Genomic DNA, 27,699 nt, shown 5'->3' with positions numbered 1-27,699 from the left:
ACCCCCTTTTTTCTACTCTTCCACTTCTCATTAAATAAAAAGGGGGGGATATAACTGCACGCTTCTTCAGCACGCAGTTCAGAACTCCAGCCCAAATTTCCCCGAGTTCCCTCCCCTTTTTCTTCCTTTTCTACTTCTATAAGGCGTGGTCCGCACTTAGCAAAATAGGCTGTTGGGGAAAACAAAGCTGCATTCTATTTACTAATGTCACAGCCAGGAATGACAAACAAACTGACCACATTTCATGCCATGAACTGATATTATGAGCACAAGCCTGATTTAAACACAGCATTTTAGACCATTAAAACTGAGCTTTTTAAAAACATTTTGGAGTTCGGGTCGGGCTCAGGCAGAGAATCTAAACTCTACGTGGAACAGAACTTCTGTCCCTAATAAAAGAATTGGCACAACTCTTCAAGAACCCATACAGATATACACTCACCGGCCACTTTATTAGGTACACTTGTCCAACTGCACATTAACGCAAATGTTGAATCAGCCAATCCCAACTCAGCAACAATTCTGATGCTGCTTCCAGCAGGATAATGTGCCATGTCAAATAGTGTGAATCCTCTCAGACTGGTTTTCTAAACACGACAGTGAGTTCATTATACTCGAATGGCCCCACAGTCACCAGACCTCAATCCAATAGAGCACCTTTAAGATGTGGTGGAACGGGAGATTTGCATCATGGATGTGCAGCTGATAAAACTACTGTGTGATTCTATCATGTTAATATGGACCAGACTCTCTGAGGAATGTTTTCAGTACCTTGTTGAATCTGTGCCACAAAGGATTAAAGCAATTCTGAAGACAAAAGTGTCCAACCCGGTACTAACAAGGTGTACCTAATAAAGTGGCCAGTAAGTTTATAGCATAGCAGTAGAGCGCTAAAGTTCAGCAACCTAACTGCTGCTGGTTAACTAGTAAACTTTAGGGCAGGTGTCAGCAATAGGCGGCCCAACTATAAAGAGCGATAATGATAAAAATTAAAATTAAAATCCTTCTCTGGCGAACTTTAGTTTGCATGCCTCCCCTTTCTCTCTGTTGCGCTCGGCATGACTTTAGTTTCCGCCCGTTCTCGTTTTTCCACCCATTCTTGGGCTCCATCCTTTATAAGGCCTTTTTTTCCCGGCTGTGTCCCAATTCAGTAGCCGGAGCAGCGGTAGTGTATTGGACCGCGATCTTGAAGACAGCGATTCGATCCCCATGAGGAGCAATGTTTATTTATTTATTTATTTTTTTCTTTTTGGGTTTACCTACTTCATTTTCCAAAAACTGATTTTTTTTGTGCCCTTTGGAAAATATCTTGCCCGCGGCCAAACTTAATTGCCGACCCCTGCTTTAGGGCATCGTATGTCTTCAGAAAGGGGGCAGGTGGTGCAGCAATTTTTTAGGTGGAACAGGACAGTTAGCTGGCTAGCTACTAAGATTTAGCTGGCTAGCTACTAGCATTTTCTTTTATGCTTGTTATGAAGAACTGGTAAATCTGGTTCTTTAAAATAAAGTAACATTGGCTAGCTAGTCTAAAGCTAGCCCTTTGAAACTATGGATTGTGAAATACTAGAAATGTCGCTAACCTCACCCACACTTTAGCCAGGTAACTCATTTATGTAGCCTGCTAGCCAACTGGATATCCTCTAAAGCTTAGGCCTAAAGTCATTTTAACCTCATGTTTTGATTAAAGATCATGAAATCTAGATTTTTGTATTTTAAATAATAACAAAATGGCAATGAATTGTGCTTTAAAATGGGCAGGAAGATGAATTCACCAGTAAAGTTTCTGAACCATTACATACAAAAAACTGCATATTAACCCTGAATCTGTGGAAAGCAATAAAGGGATTTACATGTTTTGAATGTCTGGAAACGAATTAATAAGTTATTCATTGGTCCATTGGTCATTGTATATTCAAGCTTATTTCAATAAAATCAACAGTTATGCAATTGTGCAATACATCTGACTGTTCTGAGTCCTTTAAGCCATTCACCTGTATGTTCACTAATAAGCATCCCATGATACAAAAAGTAGGATTTGGTAAAATAATGGGTAGACTGTTTTTTTTTTTTTTTATATATAACTATTTTACATGTACTATTAGACATGTATAAAGTACTAGAAATCCAGTGCCCTGTCAAAAAAGTGACTGCAGTAGAAGTTGAAGTGTTTTTTAAGCTGGAAGTACTAAAATATTCAACATTTTACGTATTTAAGTACTGCAAGTAGTTTATTCAAAATATACCGCATTTTTCGCACTAAAAGGCGCACTTAAAAGTGGTGTGTATATTAAATTGTAGTCTGCCGCTAACCCCACCTAGCACTGCTGGAGCAGCATTAGTATTAGTCGCTAACCGCGCTAAGAGCTAGCTCTTTCGCCGCTCACAGGTAAATACACCGGACTGTAACCTGTGCGCTTACCACGGTAAAACAAGCTACATGGGACATTTTTTTTAGAATTACAGTTTTGTTAGATAAGCTTTACTTAACTTAGTTAACCTCCCCCCCAACACCCAGCGGCTAGACCGGCTGAATTAGAAGGAAAACATGGAGACACCCCTGTTCCTTACTAGGACCAGAAAATTGACCTTCATTGATAGTTCGCCTTATAGTGTAAAAAATATGGTACTATAAAACAGTTATTACACATCAGTAGTCGACCAACAACAGCAAATAAGAGTTTACAAGATATTAAACACAATATAAAACACTAATAAACAAATATTCTGATTATATAAACTGTTACAAACTGTATAAAGTAAACAGAAGTTTAGCACTGCAGCTGTAATACAAATAATGTCAAACAATACCAATAAAAAAACACACATTTCTAACAATTTATTAAATTGGCACATATTCAGATACAAAACACAGAAATGACTTTCAACACATAATATACAGTATTTACATTCAGGACAGCAGTGATGAACACAGGTCAGAGTAATCAATCTGCCTCCAGACTGACCAACTCAGCCTGACCTGCTTCTCCCAAAAGCGCCAAGAGAGACTTATAGCCATTCCTAAGACAGAGAGACAAGCAGAGAGAATTACATATAAATTGACAAAACAGCCCATTTTCCATTAAATCATTTTCTTGTAAACTTCTCTTTCCATTTCCATTGTAGTCTTCCCCGTGCTAATTTTGCCAGAGAGATCAGTTTTTTCCTTTTTCTTAATTTTATCCGACTTTTCTCGCTAATTTAGCTATGCCGATAATCCCACCCACACTTTTTAGTTGTACTCCCCTTCACTAGTGATGCCCCAACACCAGGAGGGTAAAAACTAGCACACGCCTCCTCCGATACATGCAGTCAATCACCGCCTCTTTTCAATCTGCTGCTGAAGCAGCATTGCTGAGTAGCATCACAGTGCGCTCGCCTCGGTTCTGATACATCAGCTCACAGACGCCTTGTGCTGATCGACATAACCCTAGGAGTGTTGAGAGAAATAGTGCCATCTACCTATTTATTTATTTTACCTGAGAGAGATATTCCTGCCGAGTCCTCGTTTCTGCTCTGTGTTTCTCATACAGCGAGACAGATCTGGAATCAGAGTGGACACCGTGGACGGACTGAGGATGGCTACGGTCTCCAGCACACTGTACACCTGCAGCTCATACACACCTTCATTCTCCTCCACAAACGTCCTGAACACACACGCATACGCACACAATTAATATAAATGCATACTGTACATTAGGATTTATAACACATCTGTGCAGTTAACACACACAATGAGTGAGCATATGTGCTCAGAGGGGTGGGCATCCTTCACTGTGGCTCCTGGGGAGCAGTGAGGCTACTTGAGTTCTAGTGAGAAGTTTCTACAATCAGTGATGGTTTGGAGAGACATGTCATCTGCTGGTGTTGGTCCACTGTGCTGACAAATTTTATGGAGATGCGGATTTCATTTTCCAGCAGGACTTGACACACTGCCAAAAGTACCAATTGGTCTTATATAATATTCTAATTTTCTGAGACACAGATTTTTGCGTTTAAGGGTACCACTTTAAAATAAGACTACCTTTATAAAGGGTTTATGAATGGTTCAAAATTAGTTTATTAATGGTTACTAATTAGGTAGTAAATGGCTTAAACATCATGAATAATCAGTTATAACACGTACATAGAAAGGACAACAATAAAGGGGTTCACTATTTGGCAAACAACAGGTCAATGTTGCCTCTTCTACGTATGTGTAACTGATTATTAATGATTTAAGGCATTTACAACCTAATTAGTAACCATTAATACACTAATTGTAAACCATTTATAAACCGTTTATAAAGGTAGTCTTATTTTAAAGTGGTACCGATTTAAGCCTCTCTCTAAGATTCTCTCTACTTTGTGTGTAATATATCTATATGATATGAGTTTCACGCTTTTCAGCTGAATTACTGAAATAAAGTAACTTTCCAATTATATTCAAATTTTTTTGAGATGCACTAGTAGTATATGAATGATGAAGCTACAGTATCTGTGTTGTAGAGAGAGCAGTGACAGGTTTACCGGAAAACATTGATGAGCTGCTCACACGGCTGATCTCCAGCTGCACACAAACATCTCTCCACCATCAGCTGCAGACAGTCTGCACTCAGCCTCTTTACTGAAACACACATACACAACGTGTCATTTAACGTATAGGCAATCATTATGCTCCCAACAGGCTTACAATGCTAGCGATAGGGACATAGGGACACATCTCCCATACCATTAACAAGCTTAAAAAATGATTACTGAAAATGCTGAATATATATGTTCCCCTACCCTACCTATTCATTTGTGTTCATCAGTAGACTTATCGGGACTTAATTTTGAGATAGCGGTTCCCAGAGAACTACCTGAAGGTACTCTGTGCATCTTTTTTAAAGTTATCAGTGCCTCATTTTAAATATCAGAATTCAACCAATAAAGAGTGGAGTATGGTGTCACATCAATGTCAAAAGGCGAGGGAGCAAAAATACAAGTCGGGGGCGCAAAAATACCAGGTATAAAAAATAACCAGCGTGTTTTAACATTTTGTAACAAACGTTAAACTAGCGAACAAAAACAAAGGAATTGTGCACGCTGAAGAAAATGATGCTCTCGAGCTTCATTTTTCTCACACGCTGTGCGAGTTACCTGCAGCAGCAGTTTGTGCTCGACTGAGTTTTTTGCGCTCGAGTTTTGAAAGGGGTGGTTTTAACAATTTGGGGGCTATTGGCTGATATCTCCAGGGTTCACGACGGACCACCTAAATCCACAAGCCGGAAAAGGGCGGGGAAAAAAGGATGGCAGCCAGCAGGAGAGTTAGCTAGAAGGCTTTGCTAACCTCCAAACTGCCCGGTCTCCGGCACACTGGTTCTGTATGCCAGGGTTTAGCGTCCGGAGCGACCCGCTCTGTCCGCCCGGGCTCTTGCCTGTAGCGACCGTCATTCGCCTGGAGCGATCGTGGAGGTGGGCAGTCCGTCACGAACCCTGGAGATATCAGCCAATAGCGTTCGCTGAGGGAGGTGACCCTGGCCCCGCCCCCAAACTGTCAAAACCACCCCTTTCAAAACTCGAGCGCAAAAAACTCAGTCGAGCACAAACTGCTGCGGCAGGTAATTCACGCGGGAAAAAAAAAACACTTGTGAGGAAAAAAATGAAGCTCGAGAGCAACATTCTCTTCAGCGCGCACACTACTGCCTTTTTTTTGCTCACTAGTTTCACATTTGTGCTCACGAGAAGTTAATTTGCACACGCAAAATGTTAAATCACGCTGGTTAATTTTTTTTCACCTTGTATTTTTGCACACTCAAATTTTTACATTGATGTGACGCCATAGTGGAGCTACTTTCAGTTTCTTAATTGTGTAAAAATAGCTTTTAGCCTGTTGGGAGCATTGGCCTTCACTGAGGGGGAGTGAAGGTGGGCTATTAGGCAAATGTGTGTACTTGTAATTATGTTTCACTACATCCAGAGTCTGTTTTATACTGTTTTACAATGTCTGAATATTCAAAATAAATAAAGGTACACTGTGAAAGGGTATACTTGTATTATCATTATGTCAGTGGCATGAAATGTTTTGTGTGTGTGTGTGTGTGTTTGTTTGTTTGTCTACCCTGTGGCTCGTTGACAAGCATCAGACAGCGCAGCACCGGTGGGAGAGTTACGGTTAGGAGGTCGGGATCAGAGTCATTATTTCTTCTCAGCAGCTCCAGCTGGAAAGACAGCACTGCAGCCAGTCGAGGAGGAGGGGCGTGGCCTTTAAACTGCAGGAAATTATCCCTGCATCCAAATAACCCGAAACTTACATTTTAAAATCTTTTTTTTTTAAAGGCAAAGGATAAAATGACATTTAAAAAATAAGTGATATGTAAATGAAGGAATACAGTACCTCAGCACCAGCATGATAGTCTTCCTTAGCACTGCCCCTCGTGGGCTGGGTGTGGCCTCACAACCAGACAAGAGCACGGGGTGATTGGCCACAGCTCCTGCGGTGGGCGTGGCTGGGAGAAAGCGGCTCAGGTATTGGACTATGACATTGCGCAGCTGCTGCCTCAGATACACACCCTGTGTCTGAGACACACTCGCAGCTATAGAGAGACCCTGCAGAACACATACACACACGCATATATAATAAGAGTAATGCAAACACTCTCAGAGTAATATTATAATGACATTAAGCAGTAACTGTTAAATCACCTGCAGATACAGCGGGAGCGTTTCCTTTAGGGCAGAAAGCACCTGAGTGGGCGGGGTCTTGTCCTGTGTGGACGGGGCTTTGTCCTGCTGCAGCAGTGAACGAGGTAGGAGCAAGACGTCAACTATACGCAGCAGCAGTGGCTGCCCTTTGGTTGTGGCCAGCAGGGGGCTCCACTGCTTCACCACACAGCCTGAAATCAAACAGCGGCAGCATTAGCATTAGCAACAGAAAGATTTTGTCTCCGGTTTATCAGGTGGTTGTCAAGACAGAGGCACTGCAGCCTGGAGGATTCCCTTAAGCCAAGAGACACGACATCCATAACAAACCCTTTTAGGAGGCTGCAACAAAAAATGATGGACAGCTACATGAACTTGCTGTTGACTGGGTTAAAAAAAAAAAGTGACTGACATCAAAAAGCGGTTGTGTGATTGGCTCCAGTCTAAAATGATTGACGTGTCCTTCACCCTTTGCTTACGCCCACTGGTTCTCTGGGCAGCACTAGCGGAATTCTGACCTCTGGGGTTCAAACAATGCAACTGCTTGAGAATACATAGTAACAGAACGTGGAATCATCTGTTCCCAGCGATGCACTTTGTCAATTTTTTTTGTGTTCAGTATTTTTCGGACTATAAGGCATGAATGTCTATTTTCTGGTCTATTTTCATACACAAGGTGCATTTTAAGCGACACTACTTTTTTTTTTTAAGTCAAGCGAGCTCTAAATGTTAATCTACACAGATTTATTTCCTGAAAACTGTTTATTTGGGTGGGTAAATCGCTTCCATTTATTCACAGTAAGTTTATATTTCCAATATGTTAGTGCACTTAGCAGCAGCGCTAGTAAATGCGGTTAGCGGCTAATGCTAATACTGCTGCTGGAGAAACTTTACTGAAACTCCTGTATAACAGTGTAATTAGCGGAGTGGTTTTACTGCTCCTTACACCCTGACTGGTAGAATTCACTGGATTATAAGTGCACCTTAAAAATATGGTACATCATAAAGGTATGCCTGGAGGTCAGAGAACTTTCACCAGGAGGTACACTACTCAAAAGTAACATCTGAGAGCCTTTTTTATAGGGAAAAACCCAGTGTCTAACCAGAACACAACTGTAGTCATTAACATATCTTCCTGAGACATAACTGCATGCAAAGATTTGCAGATAACCAGGGTGCAACTCCTCCTTCTCCTTAAGTGTGTATAGTCTGTCTAGTATGTAGTATGCAGTAGTAGTAGTAGTAGGTGTGTGTTGCCCACCAAGTGTCCAGTAGGTGAGGTGGAGTCCATCCGAGCTGCGGTTCAGCAGGTAGGGTTTAATAAACTTCAGCACGTCACCCAAGTACTCCAGCGCTTTACACACCAGAGAGGAGCGCTCGGACAGCAGCTGCAGACTGGAATACACACGACCTATTGACTAACACACACACACACACACACACACACACAAATACTATCACTAAGTGAAACACGTGCGTCTTTATTAGAGGTGTACGGAATGGTATCGGCAGATACTCAAGGCTGTACAATCGATATGAATATTGGGCATGAAAAATTGTATCATGCCACACCTAGTCTTTAATAACATGAAAATAAAAATGGACTGGCAAAAAGGTGGATGTGTGGGCCACATGATGATGATACATTTTTAGCACTTTAACTTTCAGCTAAGTTAAATATTAATTTCTCCAAAACAGATCTGATTTTTAATGTTAAAGATAAATGCAGTCACATAATTTAGGTACACTATGCTGCTTACTAATGCACTCCTAAAAGGTTCATGTGCTCTTCAATCGAAGCAATTTTTAGTTTTTTTTGCCGATTAGCATCACAGCGCACTCGGAGGAAAGGGCAGCGACGATGATGTATTCTGATACATCATCTCACAGATGCCTTGTGCTGAGCGACATCACCCTAGTCGTGATGTAAGGAGAGAGCGCCATTTACCCACCCAGAGAGAGCAAAGCCAAATGTGCTCTCTCAGGGCTCCGGTAGCAGATGGCAAGCTGCATGACCGGGATTCAGATCGACGAGCTCCTGATCATAGTGGCAGCGCTTAGCCCGCTGGACCATTTGGAGCCCCCAATTGAAACAATAGTTATGTGACGACTTAAATAGTGTGTGTGTGGTCTTACTTTGATGAACAGTGCCAGTGCAGGTTTAGGCTCATGCTTTCCTGCAGTGGGGGCCTGGAGACTCGCTCTCTGCAGCAGGGAATCAACCTCTGGAAGCCGCAGCACCAGCCTGGTTAACTCAGCTAACTGCTCATCCAGCACCTTACCTACACACACACACACACACACACCCCCCAAACACACACACAAATATATAAACAACTGTTTAACCCAGGAAAAAATACATCATTTCAATTTTCTGTCATCTGTAAGAAGAGGCAACTACAAATCTGTATGACTGTATGCCTGTCTGTCTACCTCTTTGATTTCGGTCACTACATACAACATATATCTCTCTACCCATGTGTAACTGTCTTCCTACCCATTTCCTGTCTACCCTTCCATACCAATCTGTCTACTCATCAGTCTATCTTTCTATCAATCCATCTACCTAACTATCTGTCTCTCTCTCTTTCCATCTGCATGACTACTTTTCTTCAAACCTGTCTGTCTGTCTCTGTACTGTTCTGTAAAAAATTGTCTACTTATGTGTATAACTGTCTGTCAGCCTACATATCTGTCTGTCTCTCTTTCTACCAATCTCAAAGGCTGTATATCTACCCATCATTATGTCTCTCTTTCCTTATGTGTTTCTGTCTATCGACTAATATGTCTAACTATTTGTCTATCTTTCCATCCATCTTGTAGGACTGTCTCTCTACCCATCTGTCTGACTATCTGCCTGTCTACAACTGTGTATGCCCGTCTCTGTACCCTTTTGTAGAATTTTACCTATTTATGTGTATGTCCATTAGTCTGTCTGTCTCTGTATCCACATGTAGGGCTGTCTGTCTATCTGTGTACCCTTTGGTAGAACTGGGTCCATTTATGGGTATGACTTTCTGTCTCTTTACCTATATGCGTGGCTATATGTTTGAATTACGGACAGGTATTGACAGAACAATACAGGCAGACAGGTGGATATATAGACAGATTGCTGGACAATCTATTCAACTGAAAGTCAGCCTCTGTCTGAGTGTCTGTCTGTCTCTCAATCTACTCTGTTTATTTATCTGTGCATGTCATTTATACAGTAAAGGCAATAAATCATAACTGGAGTTTATAATACTGCGTTGAGGCTTAATGAGTGTGTCTGGTGTGGGGTGTACCTGCTCTGCTGTTGTCAGGGGTTTTGTGTAGATGCTGCTGTAAAACACAGCGAATCCATGCTCTCACACACAGAGCCTGAGCGGAACCGGAACCGGAACCAGACCCCATCCAGCCCACCAGCTCCCTGCAGCACCGGAGAGAAGAGTTCAGAATAAAACATCAGCTCATATAGATCTCATTCACTGTTAAAGAAACGTATTCAAAGAAAAGTGAGGTACCCATTCTGCAGCAGGTTGCTGAGGTAGCGAGTCACCAGCAGGGGGCAGAGCATTTCATCCCAGCCGAAGCTGTTCATTACAGACTGGAGTGGGTGTGGCTGAAGGTCTTGGGGGGCGGAGTTGGGCATGTCCAGTGCCAACAGAGTGAAACCTGGTGAAACCAGAGACTGTAAAACGTTGTGTTGCCATTCCCATTCATTCAATGAAAATGATCCTTAATAGAGCTGAATAACGTTTTAAAAAAAGAATTCTGTGGGGATATAAAAATTTGACAATATAAGCAGAGGTTACACTAGCTGTTGCATTTAAATAATGGAGGTAGAATTTCAGTATATTGGAAAGAAACGTGATTGAAAGTTGTCTGTTTTGCCATTGAAACCTATGGGGATGGGTGGGGTAACACAGCTTTCTGCAACCGAACAGCAGGGGGCGCCCAACTCACAAGGCGATTAAAAAAAAATGTTAAAGAGGAGAGAAGAGGGTTTAGGAGGGAACAAGAACAGAAATTAGTAAATAAAAGTCAGTTTTTTTTGCTAATTATGTTACTATTAAATATTGTTGACTGGGATATGAAACTGTTATAAAAGAACTTAACTAAACAACTAAAGTTACAGTATTGTTAAATCACTTTAAGGTAAAAGCAGTACTGATAGTAAAACTCTTATAAATAAAATACAAAATAAAGTCGTACACTCAGTTGTTTTGACATTTGCTTCAAATGTGTGACAGACATATATTTTGGGCTACTTTAAGCTTCTGAAGGGTGGGTTTTAGATTGATTTTGGGCATACTTTGGTTGGACCTGGCAACCCTGGAGGTGGGCATCAGTCTGACCCAGACATGACACACCTGGCTCCATTTACAAGGGGTTTAGAAGACAAGAGTAAAGTTAAAAGAGAATTACGTCATGATAACTGTTACTGTAGAATTATTAAATTGTTGTACAATATATGGACATAACCTCGATTATTTTGCTGAGATTAAATGCTTGTTCATTGGGTTTACTAAAACGTAAGACTCCATTAACCTGAATAAACCAGCATGTCCGCTTTGTTTAAAGTAGCAACAGTCTTGCTTGTGTGGTTTAAGACTCTGGTATATGAGTCTCTGTTACCTATAGCTATAAACACAGACTGTAGGTTCATTAACATATCTAAACACAGCATTGTTTGTATTTAGCTTTTTCTCCCTATCAACCCCTCAGCCCCTCTCACGCTCTGACCTGTGGCTGCGTCAGCCAGCTGTGGCGGGGGGGTCTGAGAGAGCCTCAAGCTGCGCAGAAACGGGAAGAAATGAGTCCACAGAGCCACGGCTACCGCTAGGTGGCGCTCTTTAACCACACTGGGAGGAGGAGCCCAACTGGGGCAGTCAGAGGGACCAAGCTGCTTAAACCGCTGCTGCACACTCCTACAGAGAGAGAGAGAGAGAGAGAGAGAGAAAGAGAGAGGGAGAGAAATAGAAAGAGGGAGAGAAAGAGAAATAGAATGAAAAAAAAGATAGAATTATATAAATATTTATTTATTTAATTCACACACTGTTAACTATTAACTGTTAACTTATTATTACTTTAATACTAATTTTAATACTATATAATAATACCATGTACTAAATTATTAGTATTATTATTGAGAGTGACTTTTTAACTTATAACACATTTAAAATAATGCTAATATTAAAAATATATATATATTTCTGCCAAATTCACATATCTATTCTTTATCGTTACCATATATTTCGCATTATAAGGGACTCCAGATTATAAGGCGCACTATTAATGAAAGTCTATTTTCTGGTCTATTTTCATACATACATTTCTCTCCTGAAATCTGTTTATTTGGGAGATTAAAGCATTTCCATTTATTTACAGTAAGCTTAGAATTCCAGCACAGTTTTAGCGCAGTTAGCAGTAGCGTTAGCCAGCCGTGGTTAGCAGTGCTTAGCGCTACATTGAGGAACCCTGAGTGTTCCAGTGAACCAGGGCACTATCAGCTAGCGATTCTTTTAACACGGTAAATATGCACATTACCGTCCGATATACTCTCCTCTGAACAGCAAAAGAGCTTAGCATGGTTAGCAGCTAGAGCTAAAACTGCTCCAGTCTGAAGAAACTTCACTAAAACTGCTTTATAACGCTGTACTTCAGCTGAGTGGTTTTACTGCTCCTTAATACCTGACTGATATAAGGCGCACTTGATTTTTTTTGTCAAAATTAAGGGATTTTAAGTCCAGCTTATGGTACAAAATATACAAAATATAACTTAGTTTAGTGCTATTATTGCAATCAAAATCTGTTAATTTGTGAAGTCTGTTGATAATAATAATTATAATAACATTGAAGTTGTTTTTAAGCTTAAAAAACATTAATTCTGACATATTTATTCTTTTTAATACTATTATTATTTAATTGTTTTTAACTGTCACTGTTTAAAAGCAAGACTTTATTTTTTTTCAATATTAATATTCTTTTCATTTCTATTGTTATTATCGCTATTACATAATAATAATAATAATAATAATAATATTAGTGAGAGTTGTTTTTACGCTTAAAAAACGAATTAAGTGTTTATTTTTGCCCTTATCTGAATTTATTATTTTATATTCTTTTTATTACTGTTATTATTATTATTTATTTATTTTTAACTGTCACTGTTTAAAGTACTTTTTGACACTTTTTTTATTAATAATATTCTTGTAATTCCTATTGTTTTATTTGCTAATAACAACAACAACAATAATAATAATAATAATAATAATAAAAATAATAATAATATGGTTATATAAGTATTATTATTATTACTAGTAGTGGGTTGACGCTGAAAAAAAAGAAAAATGTTTTTTCTGCCTTTATTCATTTTATTTTATTAATGAATTAATTAATTCTGACATTTTTTTTTAGAACTGTTAGTTATTACTATGACTATAATAAAAATAATAATTATTATTATAATGATGATCATTATTTATTTATTTTGAACTGTCCCATGATCTGCATGTATATATGAGGTGACAAAATGTGTATTAAGGAGTAACACTAATAATTATATTAATAATAGTATGAATATCAAAAACAATGCTGCTATTACTAATACTAAAGCACACACGCGTACATGAACACACACACACACACACACACACAGTTAAACAGGGCACGAGGGGAGAGCACAGCAGGAGAGAAACCTGATTAATCGATTACCGAGAACTCGATTAGCGGCCCGGCACACGGCGGGGGTCGCCTCGGTGGCAATTGGCTCACCTCACACGCGCGCAGGATCGTGGGACAGAATGAGATGAGGTGAATTAGACTGCGGGTGGCTCTTGGCTCGTGTCATGCGTGTGTGTATCACTGGTCAGATGCAGTCGGAGGCGGTGTGTGTGTTCCACGGGCTAATTCAGCTAAAGCTCGGCAGCTTCATTTACACACGGCTGTAATTACACGTTAATTGTGTTGCTGAAAACGCATTAATCACAGTGATAGCACCCAGCGGTCAGGAATTAAGAGTAATTTGTGGGGACGGATGGACGGGTGCCGGTTCTCTTAAACTGGGTCAGTGTGTGTGTGTGTGTGTGTGTGTGATTGTGTGTGTCAATCACACTGTCCGACTGCGTCTTATCAGCTATTAATGAGCTAACGAGCGGCCCCCAACCCGAGCATGCTGGGAACTGACTTAACGGAGAAGATTTACATTAGTGACGCTGCTTCTATACTGAGGGATGAGTGCATGCTTTATTAATAGGGGTGGGGGAAATTTTTGATTGTTAGATGTATCTCGATTGGGACACGGACAGTTCTAAATCGATTCAGACCTGCCAACATGTGGTTACGCTTTTTTCGTAACAGGTACGCATATTGACGTCCTAGTAAGCTTCTACATGTTCTTAACTATGCATATCATTTGATCTTGTATTTCCCTCATGACCTCCCAAGTGTGTCTGTGTGAGTGTGTTTATCGGGGCTGATTCACACTACGTCCGGTTAGCACGATGCTAATCCAGCAGGTTACTTATAGAGCCTTTCCTCCACTTCATTTTCCTCCAAACTGACCAAACAGTGTCACTGTGCTGAAGACACCCTTCTCTGTTTTTCTCACTCACTCTCTTTCTTTGTCTCGCACACATTCCATTAAAGCTCTCAGTTAAACTCAGTAACTTTATATTTGGCATAATATTAATTTATATATGGAACAAACACAAATCAGCCACAACATTAAAACCAGCTCTGTATATACAACACTCTCATCAGCAATAAAATTATTTACAACATTTAGTTTCTACTTGCCTTGTAGCTGTTTTTAATATTACCCTAACAATATCGGTCCTAGATTTTTGTAATAAATTAAAATAATCTCTGAGTCTACTAAATTTCGGGATACATTATGAATAATTAGATACTTTACTTAACAATAGCAGGTAGTGCAATGAGTAGCAATGATGCAATGAGGAAAAAGAATTCCTGTATAGAAGAAAAAGATGCACCATAATAGTGAAACATTGGACTGGATTATAATCTTGATCATCAGTCTCACCAAGGTGTGAATTATCAGTTTATTTCAAATAAATAAATGAAAGAGCGTTTGTGTCAATAAAACAACACACACACACACACACACACACTTTTGTTATGAAATGGCCAGATGCTCTCTGTGACTTGTGGGAATGTAAGACACACCATCGTCCCTGCAGTGAACTCTCTGTTTCTCTCTCTCTCTCTCTCACACACACACACACACACACACAAAGTCTTCACAGTCCTCTGACGCACTGTCCCTTCCGTTCCCCTCACACACACACACCATCTTCTCCACACGCTTCTTTCTTTTCCTCTCACACTCTCTGGCCTTTTCACACACACTCTTTCCCTCTGGCACTCATACACACACACACACACACATACACACACACACACACCACTGAAACCCAACGCAGCTTTCTGCCAACACCTGTAGAGTATGACCCGGGGGCTGCGGACCTCCAGAGACACATACGCAGTGGCTCCAGGTCCCCCACACACACACTACCATTATGGACAGATGAACTTAGTGACCGTCCAGCCTTTCGCCAGCATGAGAAAGACAGAGATACGGCAGACTTTGGAGCCCACCTGGAGAACGAAGGTCAAAAGTGCAGTGTGTGTGTGTTTTTGTGAGTTTCAGTGTGTATGTGTGTGTGTGTGTGTGTGTGTGTGTGGATACTGACCTTAGCTGTGTCAGTGCAGTCAACAGGAAGCTCAGTGCCGTGTTCAGCTCTGAGGTACGGCAGGCTGGCAGCAGCAGGCCAAAGCCTTCTCCAAGCAGAGCCTCCTCAGACTGGCACAGGGTGGTGCTGGTCTGCCACAGCTCCGCCGCGCCCTCCAGGTACGCAGACAGAGGCTGCCACAGCGCTGCCCGGCGGGCCGGCTCTGTGGTCTTCAGGTAGAACTCGCGGGCGGCGTTGGTGAAGGAGGACGAGAGCTTGGATGCCAGCGGGGCCAGGTCCAGGCCATGCCCACCGAACAGCAGCAGGAGTGCCAGCTGCCCGCGCCACTGCAGGGCACACAGGGTTGGGGACACCGAGCCGGGCACCAGCAGGGTCAGCAGGTCACTTGCCCTGCCGGCCGCATCTTCCAGGTCACCGCAGCGCGCCAGCACCAGGAACAGTAACAGGAAGTGATGCAAGCCTGAGTCAGACAACTCTGCCATGCGACGGGCGTGGAACTTGGAGTAGATCCTATGAGAGTGAGAAAGAGAGATTGAGATTACAGTATTACCAAGATTAAAATGCTTTAATTTTCCCAAAAATCGACAGTGTCCCTTATAATTCGGTGCATTTTATGTATGAAATTATTCAAATCAGGCATTAAAGTGCAGTAAAGCCACTTCTCTAAAGTGCAGCGATATAAGGGTGAGTTGTCAGTGAAGCTTCTCCAGCACTAAGGCTGGGTGCAGCAGCATTAGCACTAGCCGCTAACCACAGCGCTAGCTCCTTCGCCATTCAGAGGAGAGTATATCGGACTGCAGTCTGCGTGTTTACAGTGTTAAAACAAGCTACGTGGGACAAACTGCTAGCTAACAACACCCTGGGTTACCAGAACAGAATCAGAGTTCCTGAACTTCACTGAAAACTCACTCTTAGACAAAATACTGAAAATCTAAGCTTACTGTAAATAAACAGAAGCACTTTAGTCACCCAAAAGTGGTTTTCAGGAGAGAAATCTGTGTTGAATTACATCCAGAACTTTTTTTTTTTTAATTACATTTTGGTTTACTTAGGCACTTCCTCATTTGAAGGGAAACATGGCAATAAAAAAATGTGGATACATGCTTCACATCATCCTCATTAGCATATAATTTGCAAATGACTCTAAACCATCACTGATTGGTAGAAACTTCACACTAGACCTCAAGCAGTTTGGACTGTGTGTCTCTCCACTCTTCCTCCAGACTCTGCTTCCTTCATATCCAAATGAAATGTAAAATTTACTGATGATCAGTGATGGTTTGGAGAGACATGTCATCTGCTGGTGTTGGTCCACTGTGTTTTATTATCAAGTCTAAAGTCAGTGCAGTTTTGTTTTCCCATAAATCTTACAGCACTACATGCTTCCCTCTGCTGACAACTTTTATGGAAATGCTGATTTCATTTTCCAGCAGGACTTTGCACACTTGCTATATACAGCCGTACGATAAGCAGTTTGGAGTTTGCTGCATCTGCATGATTTATGTCAACACTTTTGTAACCATCTGGCAAAACCTCAGTCACTATAATCATACCAGACAAATTGCATGGCTATGGTTTCTAAGGGTTTGCCAGGTGGTTGCTAAGGTGTTGACATAAGTCATGCAGATACAGCAAACTGGAAAACTGTCTGTGGAATTGTGTACATTCATTTTGTGATCAGACATTTCTCTGTGTGTAGCTGAAAGTGCTGTATGATCCTCGGGGGAAGTGTGGCAAAATGGCTGTAAAGAGCATGTTAAATGTCAAACACACACACACACACTACTGGCTACTGGCTTGCACTCAAACACACTCACACAGACTTGCAGCACAGCAAAGAAATCAATACCCCCCCCCCCCCCCCCGTGCCCTCCAGCAGTACCCATTTCCCCCCCATTTCCCCCAAAACACCACCAACCACCCCCCACTCTGGCTCCATCCCAACCAAACAGTGAGGGTGCCAACTGAAGGAGTGAATCGGTGTGTGTAAATAAAAGACAACACGGCCATTACATCCCTCTATCTCTTCTCACTTGTTTGTTTTCACCGTCTTTAGCTGAAAACACACCCTTTGGAGTGATGTGAGGAGAGGAGAGAGCTCCATCTACCCACCCAGAGAGAGCAAGGCCAGTTGTGCTCTCACAGGGCTCCGGTAGCCAATGGCAAGCTGCACGAACAGGATTCGAATCTGTGATCTCTTGATCATAGAGGCAGCGCTTAGCCCGCTGGACCACTCGGAGCCAACACTGTACTTCTACTAATTCATACATAAAGGCACACTAAAGAGATTTTGGGGAAAATTAAAGGATTTTAAGTGTGCCTAATAGTGCGAAAAATATGGTATTATAGATTGTATTATAAATCATATAATCATCATGAGACACTAAACTAAACTAATCTTTTCTATAAAATGACCGAGGAGTAAAGGTGGACATAAACAGGAAGTTTAGAGTAAAACAAATGGATAAAAGACCCATCAGGAAATTCCAAACCCGAACAGAACTCCGAATCGCTCCCGGTTCCGGCTGCCGGGGGGTCGGTGCACGTCTGGGACGTGTATAAATCCGGATAATGACTTCCCTCTGTCTGGAGCGTGCTCAGACACACGACAGACATGAAGGCTAATTAGCTAATGAGCGTGGCGGTTAATTCGCCTTAACGAAGGCTTTCGGTTTTCCAGCCGCTGCGGAGCAGGCGCTGGCAGGGACCAGGCTGGGCTGGGCCAACCCCTACAGACACACACACACTGGGCCCCCCGCTGGGCTTATTTGTGAGTGTGTGTGAGCGAGTGTGTGTGTGTTGGTGTGTCGGGGCTCTGAGAATGTGTAGCATCTGCTCATCAGAAAAAAAAGCTGTCCAGGATAAACAGAGAGCCAAACAAACAAACAAACACAAACAATGCTGCGAGCTCTGCGCTCATGAACTCCTCTAACACTGACCATTCCTCACCGCAGGACACACACACCCTACCTGCCCCCAATATAACCAGCTGAAAATCCTGCTGAGTGTGTGTGAGAGAGAGAAAGAAAGAGAAAGAAAAAGTGAAGGAGGGAGAAAGAGAGAGAGAGACAGAGAAAAAAAGTCAGAGGCAATGCGTTGGTATTATACTGATATCCTGTCTCTAGACTAGACATCACTGCGCCAATGTTTGGCTAATCATCTTTATATTCATCAATGTAGGATTCACCTACCTGTAGCTGGCCATTTTATTGGAAACCCCTACCATATAAGTGCACTAGTAACTAGTAAAGCATGGACAGAGCAGCATCTTTAAAAAAAATTAAAAAAAAAAAGTGTTGAAAGTCAAGTCACCACAAGTCTTGCGCCTCTACTGGCTGGTTGCAGTATGAGGTGTATCCATTTCCATATGTTTCCATTTTTTTTTTTATTTAATTGTATTACTAGTTTTTTTCCCCCATTTTACTCCCATTTTAGCTAGATTGTCAATTGTCCAACCATTCAAGCTGCTACCCATACGTAAGTCAGCCACCGTCTAATTTTGAACTGAGTTGCTGAGTAGCATCATAGTGCGCTCGGAGGACAGCGCAGCAACTCTGTTCTGATACATCAGCTCACAGATGCCTTGTGCTGATCGACATCACCCTCTGGAGTGATGTGGGGAAAGAGCGACATCTACCCACCTAGAGAGAGAGCAAGGCCAATTTTGCTCTCTCAGGGCTCCGGCAGCTAATGGCAAGCTGCATGATCAGGATTCGAACCAGCAATCTCTCAATCATAGGGGCAGAACTTTAGACTGCTGGACCACTCGGCACCCCAGAATAGCCATTGTTTTTTTTTATCTAAAATTTTGCAATTTAAAAAATCTGTTTTTTAAAAATCTGGTTTTCTAATATTCTGTTATATGTAAAAGGTGGACCTACACTTAGGAATTAATCAATTGTACTATTATTTATCACATCTCACAACTTAAATTTCAATGTTCTGTTGGTAATAATAGCAGACACTCTGTAGGAAGTTAGTTGATAGCCACACATCTTACCTTCAGTGTAGTTAGATGTGTTGGACAAGGTTGTAGCCAATTTTATATTCTGGTCTGAAACATTATTTTTTTGTCATTTAATTGTAAACTGGACTAAACTGCAGTAGCTTTTAGACTGTCTTAGTGGTAGGGTTGTTTTTTTTTTTGCTCTGTGTTTTGCTAATACAGACCAAAATAACTTGTATTTTTGCACTATATATTACATAATTTTCCCAAAAATCTTCAGTGCGCCTTATAACCCATTGCGCCTTATGTATAAATTCTACCAGTCAGGTTGTAAGGAGCAGTAGGACCACTCCACTAAAGTGCAGTGTTATATAGGAGTTTAAATTTAGTTTTCCAGCACCGAGACTGGAGCAGGATTAGCATTAGCCGCTAAGCGCTAGCTCTTTCATCGTTCAGAGGTATTATCACCCTGGCTTACCGGAATACTCAGGGTTCCACAGTGTAGCGTCGTCGAACAGCATTGACTAGCGCTAGTGGTTAGCCTTAGTGAAATTCAGGAAATCTAAGCTTACTGTAACTAAACGGAAGCACTTTACTCACCCAGATAAACAGTTTTCAGGAGAGAAATCTGTGTAGATCAACATCTAGCACTCATTTGACTTTGAAAGAAAATGTTTTTTTTTTTTTTTTAGGTATTACAGTTTACTTAGCTTAGCTTAGCCAACCACCACCACCCAGCGGCAAGACTTCCAAAAAGAGAAGGAAAACATGCCAACACCGTTGTTCCTTACTAGTGTAGCATAATGTGCCTTATAATCCAGTGCACCTTATGTATAAAAATACACCAAAAAATAGATGCTCAATTGTTAGTGCGCCTTATAATCAGCCTTATTTTGCCTTACAGTGCAAAAAAAGTACAGTAATTTTTTAATGGCCATTTAAGATGGCCACAGGATGGGGGCACTTTCTGAAAGCCGGTGGGGGGAGAAAACCAAAAAAAAAAAAAAAAAAAAAAAACAGTGCCACTGTAGTTGTAAGCTAAGCAATGTGCTCTGTTCAAAATACAGAAAAGCCACTAAACCTGGACACTGTCAGCCATGGGTATGATTACCTCAGCCTCAGGTGCTTATAGCTGCTCCCCCATACACTTAATCAGTGCTATTCTATGTAGGTTTACAAAAAGGAGTTCAACTCCTTAGAAGGGCTGTCTGATTACTTTTAGACACCGTGTGTATCCCTGTCCGCTCACCTGCCCTTGATCTGCCTCCATGGTGCTCCAGGTGCACTGTCCTGGTTCAGGTGTAACGCCAGCATCCGCAGGAAGATGAGGAAGGAGTTGGCAGAGCGGTAGAGCTGGAGGTGGCTGGCGGAGGTCACGGGGTCGGGGCTGCAGCAGTTTTTGGCTTGTTCCAGCAGGGTAAGGGGGGTGGGGCTAATGCTGCCCAAACCAGAAACACCCAGCCACGGCACAGAGAACGATCCGTTCTGAATTCAGATAGAAAAATGTGATAAATGCAAGATGCTGCGAATATTACCTATGCTGTTTCTGTATGTGGCGTTGCTGTGATTGATGACATACCAGGTTTTTGCTGTAGTATTCCCATAGCGTGTTAACAGCACTAGTGTTGGTTCCCCACAGCAGACTGAGAGAGAGACAGCAGTGCACATGCATGCGCACCTGCTCCTCCTGCAAGGCAGCCTGAGATTCATTTAAAAAAAAAAAAGGGTTAATGGTATTAAAAAAAAAGTATACAGTATTTTTCACACTATAAGAAACACTAAGGCGCATTATGCAACACTAGGAAGGAACATGGGTGTGGCCATGTTTTTCTTCTAATTCACTGCTGAGTGGGAGTGAGGGGGTAAGTTAAGTTAAGTAAAGCTAAGCTAAGTAAACAAAACTGTAATTTTTGAAAGAAAAAAATAACTTTTCCTTTTATTCAAACGAGTGCTGGATGTTAATCTACACAGATTTCTCTCCTAAAAAACTGTTTACTTGGTTGAATAAAGCACTTATATTTATTTACAGTAAGTTTAAATATCCAGATTTCCACTAAGGCTGGGTGCAGCAGCATCAGCATCAGCATTAGCAGCTAACTGCTAGCACTAGCAAATGCCGCCCGACAGCGCTACACTGAGGAACCCTGACTGTTCCAGTTATAGGGGGATTTAGCTAGAGGTTCATCCCCACTTAGCTTGTTTTAACAAGGTAAACGCGCAGGCTACAGTCCAATATACTCCCCTCTCAACGGCGAAAGAGCTAGCACTTAGCGTGGTTAGCAGCTAATGTAAATGCTGCTCTAGCAGTGCTAGCCGGGGTTAGGAGCAGGCTACAGGCCGATAATACTCACCTCTAAACTGCGAAAGAGCTAGAACTTAGCATGATTATAAAGTAGCTTTACTGCTCCTTACAACTTGACTGGTAAAATTCATACATAAGGTGCACCGGATTATAAGGCACACTATCGATTTTGGGGAAAATTAAAGGCAGCCTGAAGGAGACCTGGAGACACCTGGATATCACCAAACCTAGCCTACCGAGTAGCCAAACCTAAAACCTAATGCTTTACCTTCAAATCACAGCTGGATTTCAGCAGCTCCAATACAAAGCTCCAGTTGTCCTCCATCTGTTTCTGAAAGACAAACAAACCCACAGCTGTATTTAACTTTTCCACTTTTTCACTTTTCAACCAATCAGATTGTATGGGCTGAGCTACAGTAAATACTCCATCACACTGTGTAATGATGCCATACCTCACTCTGCAGTGATCCGTTGCGGCTGTGCATGCCAAGCTGGGCGATGTGCGTAAGGAACCACCAGGTGAACCCCAGGGGATCTTTACAGTGTGTCGGCAGCCCTGTGTCACCTGACGGCGCCCCCTTCAGTACAGCTTGCAGCAGTGCGTTCAGATAGCCCCAAAACGACTGAGGAAACAGGCCAACATTAATGTATGTATATTAGGAAATAAATCACTATACTTTCTTTATCAGGGTGCACACTCAGTATGTATTTATATTACTGTGGTGGGTTTAAAAAATATTTTTCCCATCCAAATCAATGTACATTTTATTGAGCCGATATTAATTTTAATAAGCCAGACATTGATCTTTAAAATAAGTATATTTTTTCCTCAATGTGTGCATTAATATTTAATCCCTTACATTTTTATAATCACAATTTCAAATGTTTTATTATCATTAGGTCGAGTGTTCCTTGTACAATTTCAAAATTAGTTCTCCAATCCCATTTCACCTCTTGGTCCTACCCCAATACTTCAAAACTAGTGGTATGAGAATCACTGGTAAGATGGCAAAACAAGCGACCAAAAAAAAACCCAACAAATGTAAATATTTTTCTTGTTAAAAGTGACGATTAGCACTATATTGCCATAGAATAATGTGTAGTTTCAATGTTTTATGGCCAAATTCTTCATAAAAAGCACAAAAAAAAGACTGCTAGAAGTTTGTCTCGGTAGCTAGCTATCTAACTTTCCCGTTCCACCTTAAATGGCGCAACAGACAGCAGGGGCTGCAGCATTTAGGGCGGAACAGAATTTTTTTTTAAATAAAAGCTAATTAGATCAATCAAAGCCATTATAGAGGAATTAAGGAATGGACGATAATAATTCATTATTGCAAAACCTGCCACCTGTCTAAAGACATACAATGCTTTAAAATGTATTAGTTAACCAGCAGCAGCTAGGTTACTGAACTTTAGCGCTCCTGATGACGTATCGGGAGCTTGAAGGGTTGTCCCAATTTTTAGGGAGAGGATTTCACCCCTTACCCTTGAAACCGAATTTACACGCAAAAAGAAGGGGTAGGGGTAAGTGGTAGGGCCAAGGGGTTAAATGGGATTGGGCCACTATATAACTGAAGCTGTAACTGCAAATGAAATAACCCTAAATTAATCAATATTGAATCGATTCGAATCTGGACCTTGTGAATCGGAATGAATTTGGAAAATAAGTACTGATACCCAGCCTGAGCACTTTTATTATTTGAGTAGCTTATTGCATAAAAAAAATACTTTCTGTGTGATTCTTGTCCTTATCTGACTCGCTGGTGACAACGTAAATATTAATATGTGTTTATGTGCACACTGCTCACATACTCAGGGCTGTTTAGGACCCAGGGGATGTTTTTACTATGTAGTTCTGCTTATCATATCAGAATTTCCTTAAATTTCCCAGGAGCCAATGAGCGCACTGAATGCAGACGCACAGGGATGAGAGGAGACTTTCCCAGTTGCATGATCAAGGCGAGTGTATTCACCTGTGAGTGTAGTGTTTTACTCCGATGTTCCAGCAGATGTATGAGGAGGATCCACAGTTCTTTGGTGCAGATGCAGTAAAAATGATGGCTGGTTAATGCCTCAGTCGGTCTCACCTACACACGAGAAAGAGAAAGAGACCGGCAAAGCAGATTTATCTTATGTGTATTTATGTACTTTACTGATGTATAGCAGTCAGCAATCTTTCACCAGGAGGTACACTACCTAAAAAGCATTTTAATCTCTTTTACATTTGGTGAGGGAGACTAAATTAGCTACGTACCTTGTTGTATTTGTTCATGGCCAGGCCGATGAGGTCACACAGCAGGTTTTTCAGATGGTCTTCAAAAAGGCTGATGTTGGTTAAAGTTTCTCCAGTTAAGTCCACAAACTGGTGCGCGTACACCACCTGACCTGCAAGTCATAAAAACAACACTTATAGTACCTAAAAAAAATTATATTCTTCACACATTCACATGTTTGATTGCTTTATTGTGAAATGCAGTGATATGACTTGACTAGATAGTCCTTACCCATCGTCTTCTGTCCTAGAAGGTGCAGTATCTCCAGCACAGCCCAGTGAACGTCAAGGTGCAGGTGCAGTAAATGCCAGGATGGAGGGAAAAGCTGCAGAAAAAGATTTTATTAAATCCTACAAAACGTAGATCTACACAGTGGGCCACCAACACAATGATGTGGGCCTGATTAACCAGCAACATCTGGGGTTAAAATACATTAGCAGTTTTATTTTAATGACATAACTCAACATCAATTACTGTCCAGTTCAGAAGGTAGTAATGTATGATCTCTCGTAGGGCTGGGCGATATATTGAGCTTTTAAGTAAAATCGATATATTTATATATACATTTTTAGTGGGTACTGTAGCATATTTTGTCTCTTATAGAACAATATTTGCCTCAGTTTGGTTGTCAGTGCCGAGTTACGGCCTTTTTGGCGCCAAAATACTACATATAAAGGAATAAATGAATCTGAAACGTATATTTGTATCTATTGTTTTCTTTTGTTTTCTTACTTTTAGAGAGGCTTACATGCAGTTACGAATGAAAATAAAAACACCTGGGATTTATTTATTTTATTTTTTTATAATTTTATTAATTTTTTTTTCCATTTTCTCCCCAATTTACACAGCCAATTACCCAACCAACTCATTAGGACTCATATCACTAGTAATGCCCCAACATCAGGGGGGTGAAGACTAACACATGCTTCCTCTGATACATGTGAAGTCAGCCACCGCTTCTTTTCGAGCTGCTGCTGATGCAGCATTGCAGAGCAGCCAGCACGCTTGGAGGACAGCGCAGCAACTCGGTTCTGATACATCAGCTCACAGACGCCCAATTATTTAAGTGTATGTGCAGTAGGGGTGGGCGATATGGCTCTAAAATAATATCACGATATTTCAGGGTATTTTTGCGATAACGATGTACTTGGCGATATAGGAAAACAGAAAAATAATTCATTAATTTTAGGAATATGGTATAATAGTATAACAGTATAATCATTATGTGGCAAAATGAATAATATAGCATAAAATAATATAATGAAGCAAAAGGATTGCAGAATATTTTCATGCATATAAACTGCAAACTAAAACAATTATACAATAAATACACTTAAAAGTAGTCCATTATTTACTGTGAAGCTTTAAGACAAAACATATCTATTATCACGATATGGATTTTTAATATCACGATAATATTGCCCACCCCTAGTATCTTCTACAAAAGCAAGTCGCTTTTTCATGAAAACTGGAATAATTGTATTTTAGTTGGTCAACTACTTAAATCAAATAGTAGACCATACAGTTATATTGACCTGATTCATAAATACAAAATTGACATCCCAATTACGGAATACTCTACAGTGATAAATGCTATACCAGTTGGTGCAAATTTACTGCTGAGAGGTGTAAACTTTCCTTGGCCATTTTGTCATTCACTTGATTTTCTGGATACTTATGTTGGGACTATGCTTTCAGCTAAACAGCAGCAAAATAATAAGCTGATAAGAGAATTATTTCAGAAAGACATTGTAATATCATTTTTCAATAGTATTGCAGAGTGTATAGTGTGGAGAAATTAGGCTGAAATTAATATATAAAATTTACTCAGTGAAGAATTTTCTTTTAAAATATAAGTGTGATATGGAAACTGACTGCTCATTTTGTAAAAGTGCTTCTGAAGATGTTACTTGTTTTGGCAATACTTCTAAAGCAGCAAGTTTTGGTCTCAACTATTACATTTTATTCAAATACATCTTATTAAAGATTTTTCTTTTACTTACACAGATATATTTTTTTAGTATTTTTTATCATCTAGTGATGATAAGTATTTTATAATCAATCTGTTCTTGTTGCTTGGTTTCTTTCATATCCATAAATGATGTTATGTAAAAAAAAGTTTGGGAGAAGGACCACGCCCAAACTCCACGCTCTAACTCCTCTAACTCTTATCAATAAACCGCCCTATGAATACCTGCTCCAACTACCTACTTTTCGTGACGAAAGTTCACATCCCACCTCCGCCCCAACAACCTCCTGGTTGCTCATTATCAGCCTTTGTCTCAGCTTCTGTAGCAGTTACATCTTTTAGTTTCCTTCCTCTGTCTCTGCTGGGTCGGTGTCCAGTAGTAGGGTGGAAGCTTCTGATGCCTCATCCATAATGTGAGAGGCCTGATCTTCCTGAGGGCAGTGAACTCCTCCATCATCCACCAGTGTCTGGCAGCTTCTGATGCCTCATCCACAATGAGAGTGGCCTGGTCTTCCTTTTGGGGGCAGTGAACTCCTCCATCTTCCACCACCAACTCCATCACAATCTCGCAGAGTACAGGCTCCACTATCACCTCAGCTTCAGCCTGGTTGTTATGGTTGTTTTTTTATGTAAACTTTATTTATTTATTTTTTTTATTTTTAAGGGTATTTTTTTGTTTGTTTTTTTTGTGTTTGATTTTTTATGTATTATTTTTTTTGCTTGTTTTCTCATATTTAATTATTTTTGTGGTTGTTTTTTTACAGTGTGCTACTGTACTTCACATACAAGACTTCAAAAGGACTAAAAGACCTAAAAAAGACCACTTACACTGAAATTTTGATTCATGCAGATTTATTTCTAATTTGCGTTGGCACAAAACCACTTAATCCTACACTGTCCTACTTATACAGCCTCTTTCCTCGTTTTCCTCGTCTTCGTAGTCTTCCTAGTCTTCGCAGTTTTCGTGATCTTCCTCGTCTCCCTCGTTTCCTCTGCTTCTTTTTGGATTCAGCTTCGGGTCTGCATTCAGCCTCCGTCTCAGCTTCCTTAGTCTGTGCTGGGTCAGTGCCCTGTAGCAGGCTGGCAGCCCAATCCATGATGTGAGTGGCCTGATCTTCCTCTTGTGGGCAGTCAACTCCTCCATCTTCCACCAGTGTTTCCACCACACTCTCACAAAGCTCTGTATTAAGGGTCACCTCAGCTTCCTCTGACTCTGTTAAGTCGCTGACCTGTAGCAGGCTAGGAGCTTCTGGTGCCTCATCCATGATGAGAGTAGCCTGATCTTCCTCTTGTGGGCCGTCAACTCCAAAAATGAAGTTGATTTATGTGGTTATTTTTTTGAGGGGGTAGTTTTTTGTTTTTTTATGGTTGTTTTTTATGTAAACTTTTTTTGGTAGTTTTTTAATATTTATTTTTTGGGGATTTTTTGCGGGTAGTTTTATTTTTAGTTGTTTTGTGAATGATTTTTAATCTAATCTTTTTTTGTTTTTTTAATATTTAATTATTTTTGTGGTTGTTTTTGATTTTTTATGGATGGTAGTTTTTTGAGTTTTTATGGTTGTTTTTTAATGTGGTAGACTGATTCTAACTATGTTTTTTCGCTTTTTAAAATGTTATTATTTTTTTGTGGTTGCTAAAACTATCCGGTTTATTTGTATTTTTCATAATTTCATGTATTTTTTTGGTTTGTTTAGATTTTTTTTAGAATCTTTTTATTTTTTAATTCCAATTATTATTATTTTTTAAAAAGCTCCAAATCTTTTTAACATAAAAACATATTTAAACGTCTTTTATGGTATTCCCTCCTTTAAACGTCTCTAAAGTTAAATTCTATTGTTTATTAGATTGTGGCA

At 40.6% G+C, this 27,699-nt stretch overlaps 1 protein-coding gene across 1 annotated transcript in view; it reads right to left on the bottom strand.

Moving 5' to 3' along the window:
- Positions 1–2,816: 2,816 nt before the first annotated feature.
- mms22l (MMS22-like, DNA repair protein) overlaps positions 2,817–27,699 on the bottom strand; it is a 44,952-nt gene continuing 20,069 nt past the window's right edge. The window contains exons 7-25 of the mRNA XM_007230946.4: positions 24,109–24,202; positions 23,859–23,989; positions 23,578–23,691; positions 22,057–22,227; positions 21,873–21,935; positions 20,882–21,001; positions 20,552–20,787; positions 15,357–15,866; positions 11,386–11,570; positions 10,164–10,314; positions 9,945–10,069; positions 8,797–8,942; positions 7,922–8,078; positions 6,664–6,854; positions 6,356–6,567; positions 6,080–6,246; positions 4,507–4,603; positions 3,477–3,644; positions 2,817–3,018 (exon numbers count right to left, since the gene is read on the bottom strand). Of these exons, the coding sequence (XP_007231008.3) occupies positions 2,943–3,018; positions 3,477–3,644; positions 4,507–4,603; positions 6,080–6,246; positions 6,356–6,567; positions 6,664–6,854; positions 7,922–8,078; positions 8,797–8,942; positions 9,945–10,069; positions 10,164–10,314; positions 11,386–11,570; positions 15,357–15,866; positions 20,552–20,787; positions 20,882–21,001; positions 21,873–21,935; positions 22,057–22,227; positions 23,578–23,691; positions 23,859–23,989; positions 24,109–24,202 (3,114 nt within the window). The 3' untranslated portion in view covers positions 2,817–2,942. The remainder of the gene's footprint in view (positions 3,019–3,476; positions 3,645–4,506; positions 4,604–6,079; positions 6,247–6,355; positions 6,568–6,663; positions 6,855–7,921; positions 8,079–8,796; positions 8,943–9,944; positions 10,070–10,163; positions 10,315–11,385; positions 11,571–15,356; positions 15,867–20,551; positions 20,788–20,881; positions 21,002–21,872; positions 21,936–22,056; positions 22,228–23,577; positions 23,692–23,858; positions 23,990–24,108; positions 24,203–27,699) is intronic.

Source organism: Astyanax mexicanus, chromosome 4 (genome assembly GCF_023375975.1).
Source record: "Astyanax mexicanus isolate ESR-SI-001 chromosome 4, AstMex3_surface, whole genome shotgun sequence".
Lineage (NCBI taxonomy): Eukaryota > Metazoa > Chordata > Actinopteri > Characiformes > Acestrorhamphidae > Astyanax > Astyanax mexicanus.
The sequence above is the reverse complement of the archived record's forward strand: the minus strand, read 5'-3'. Positions and strand labels throughout refer to the sequence as shown.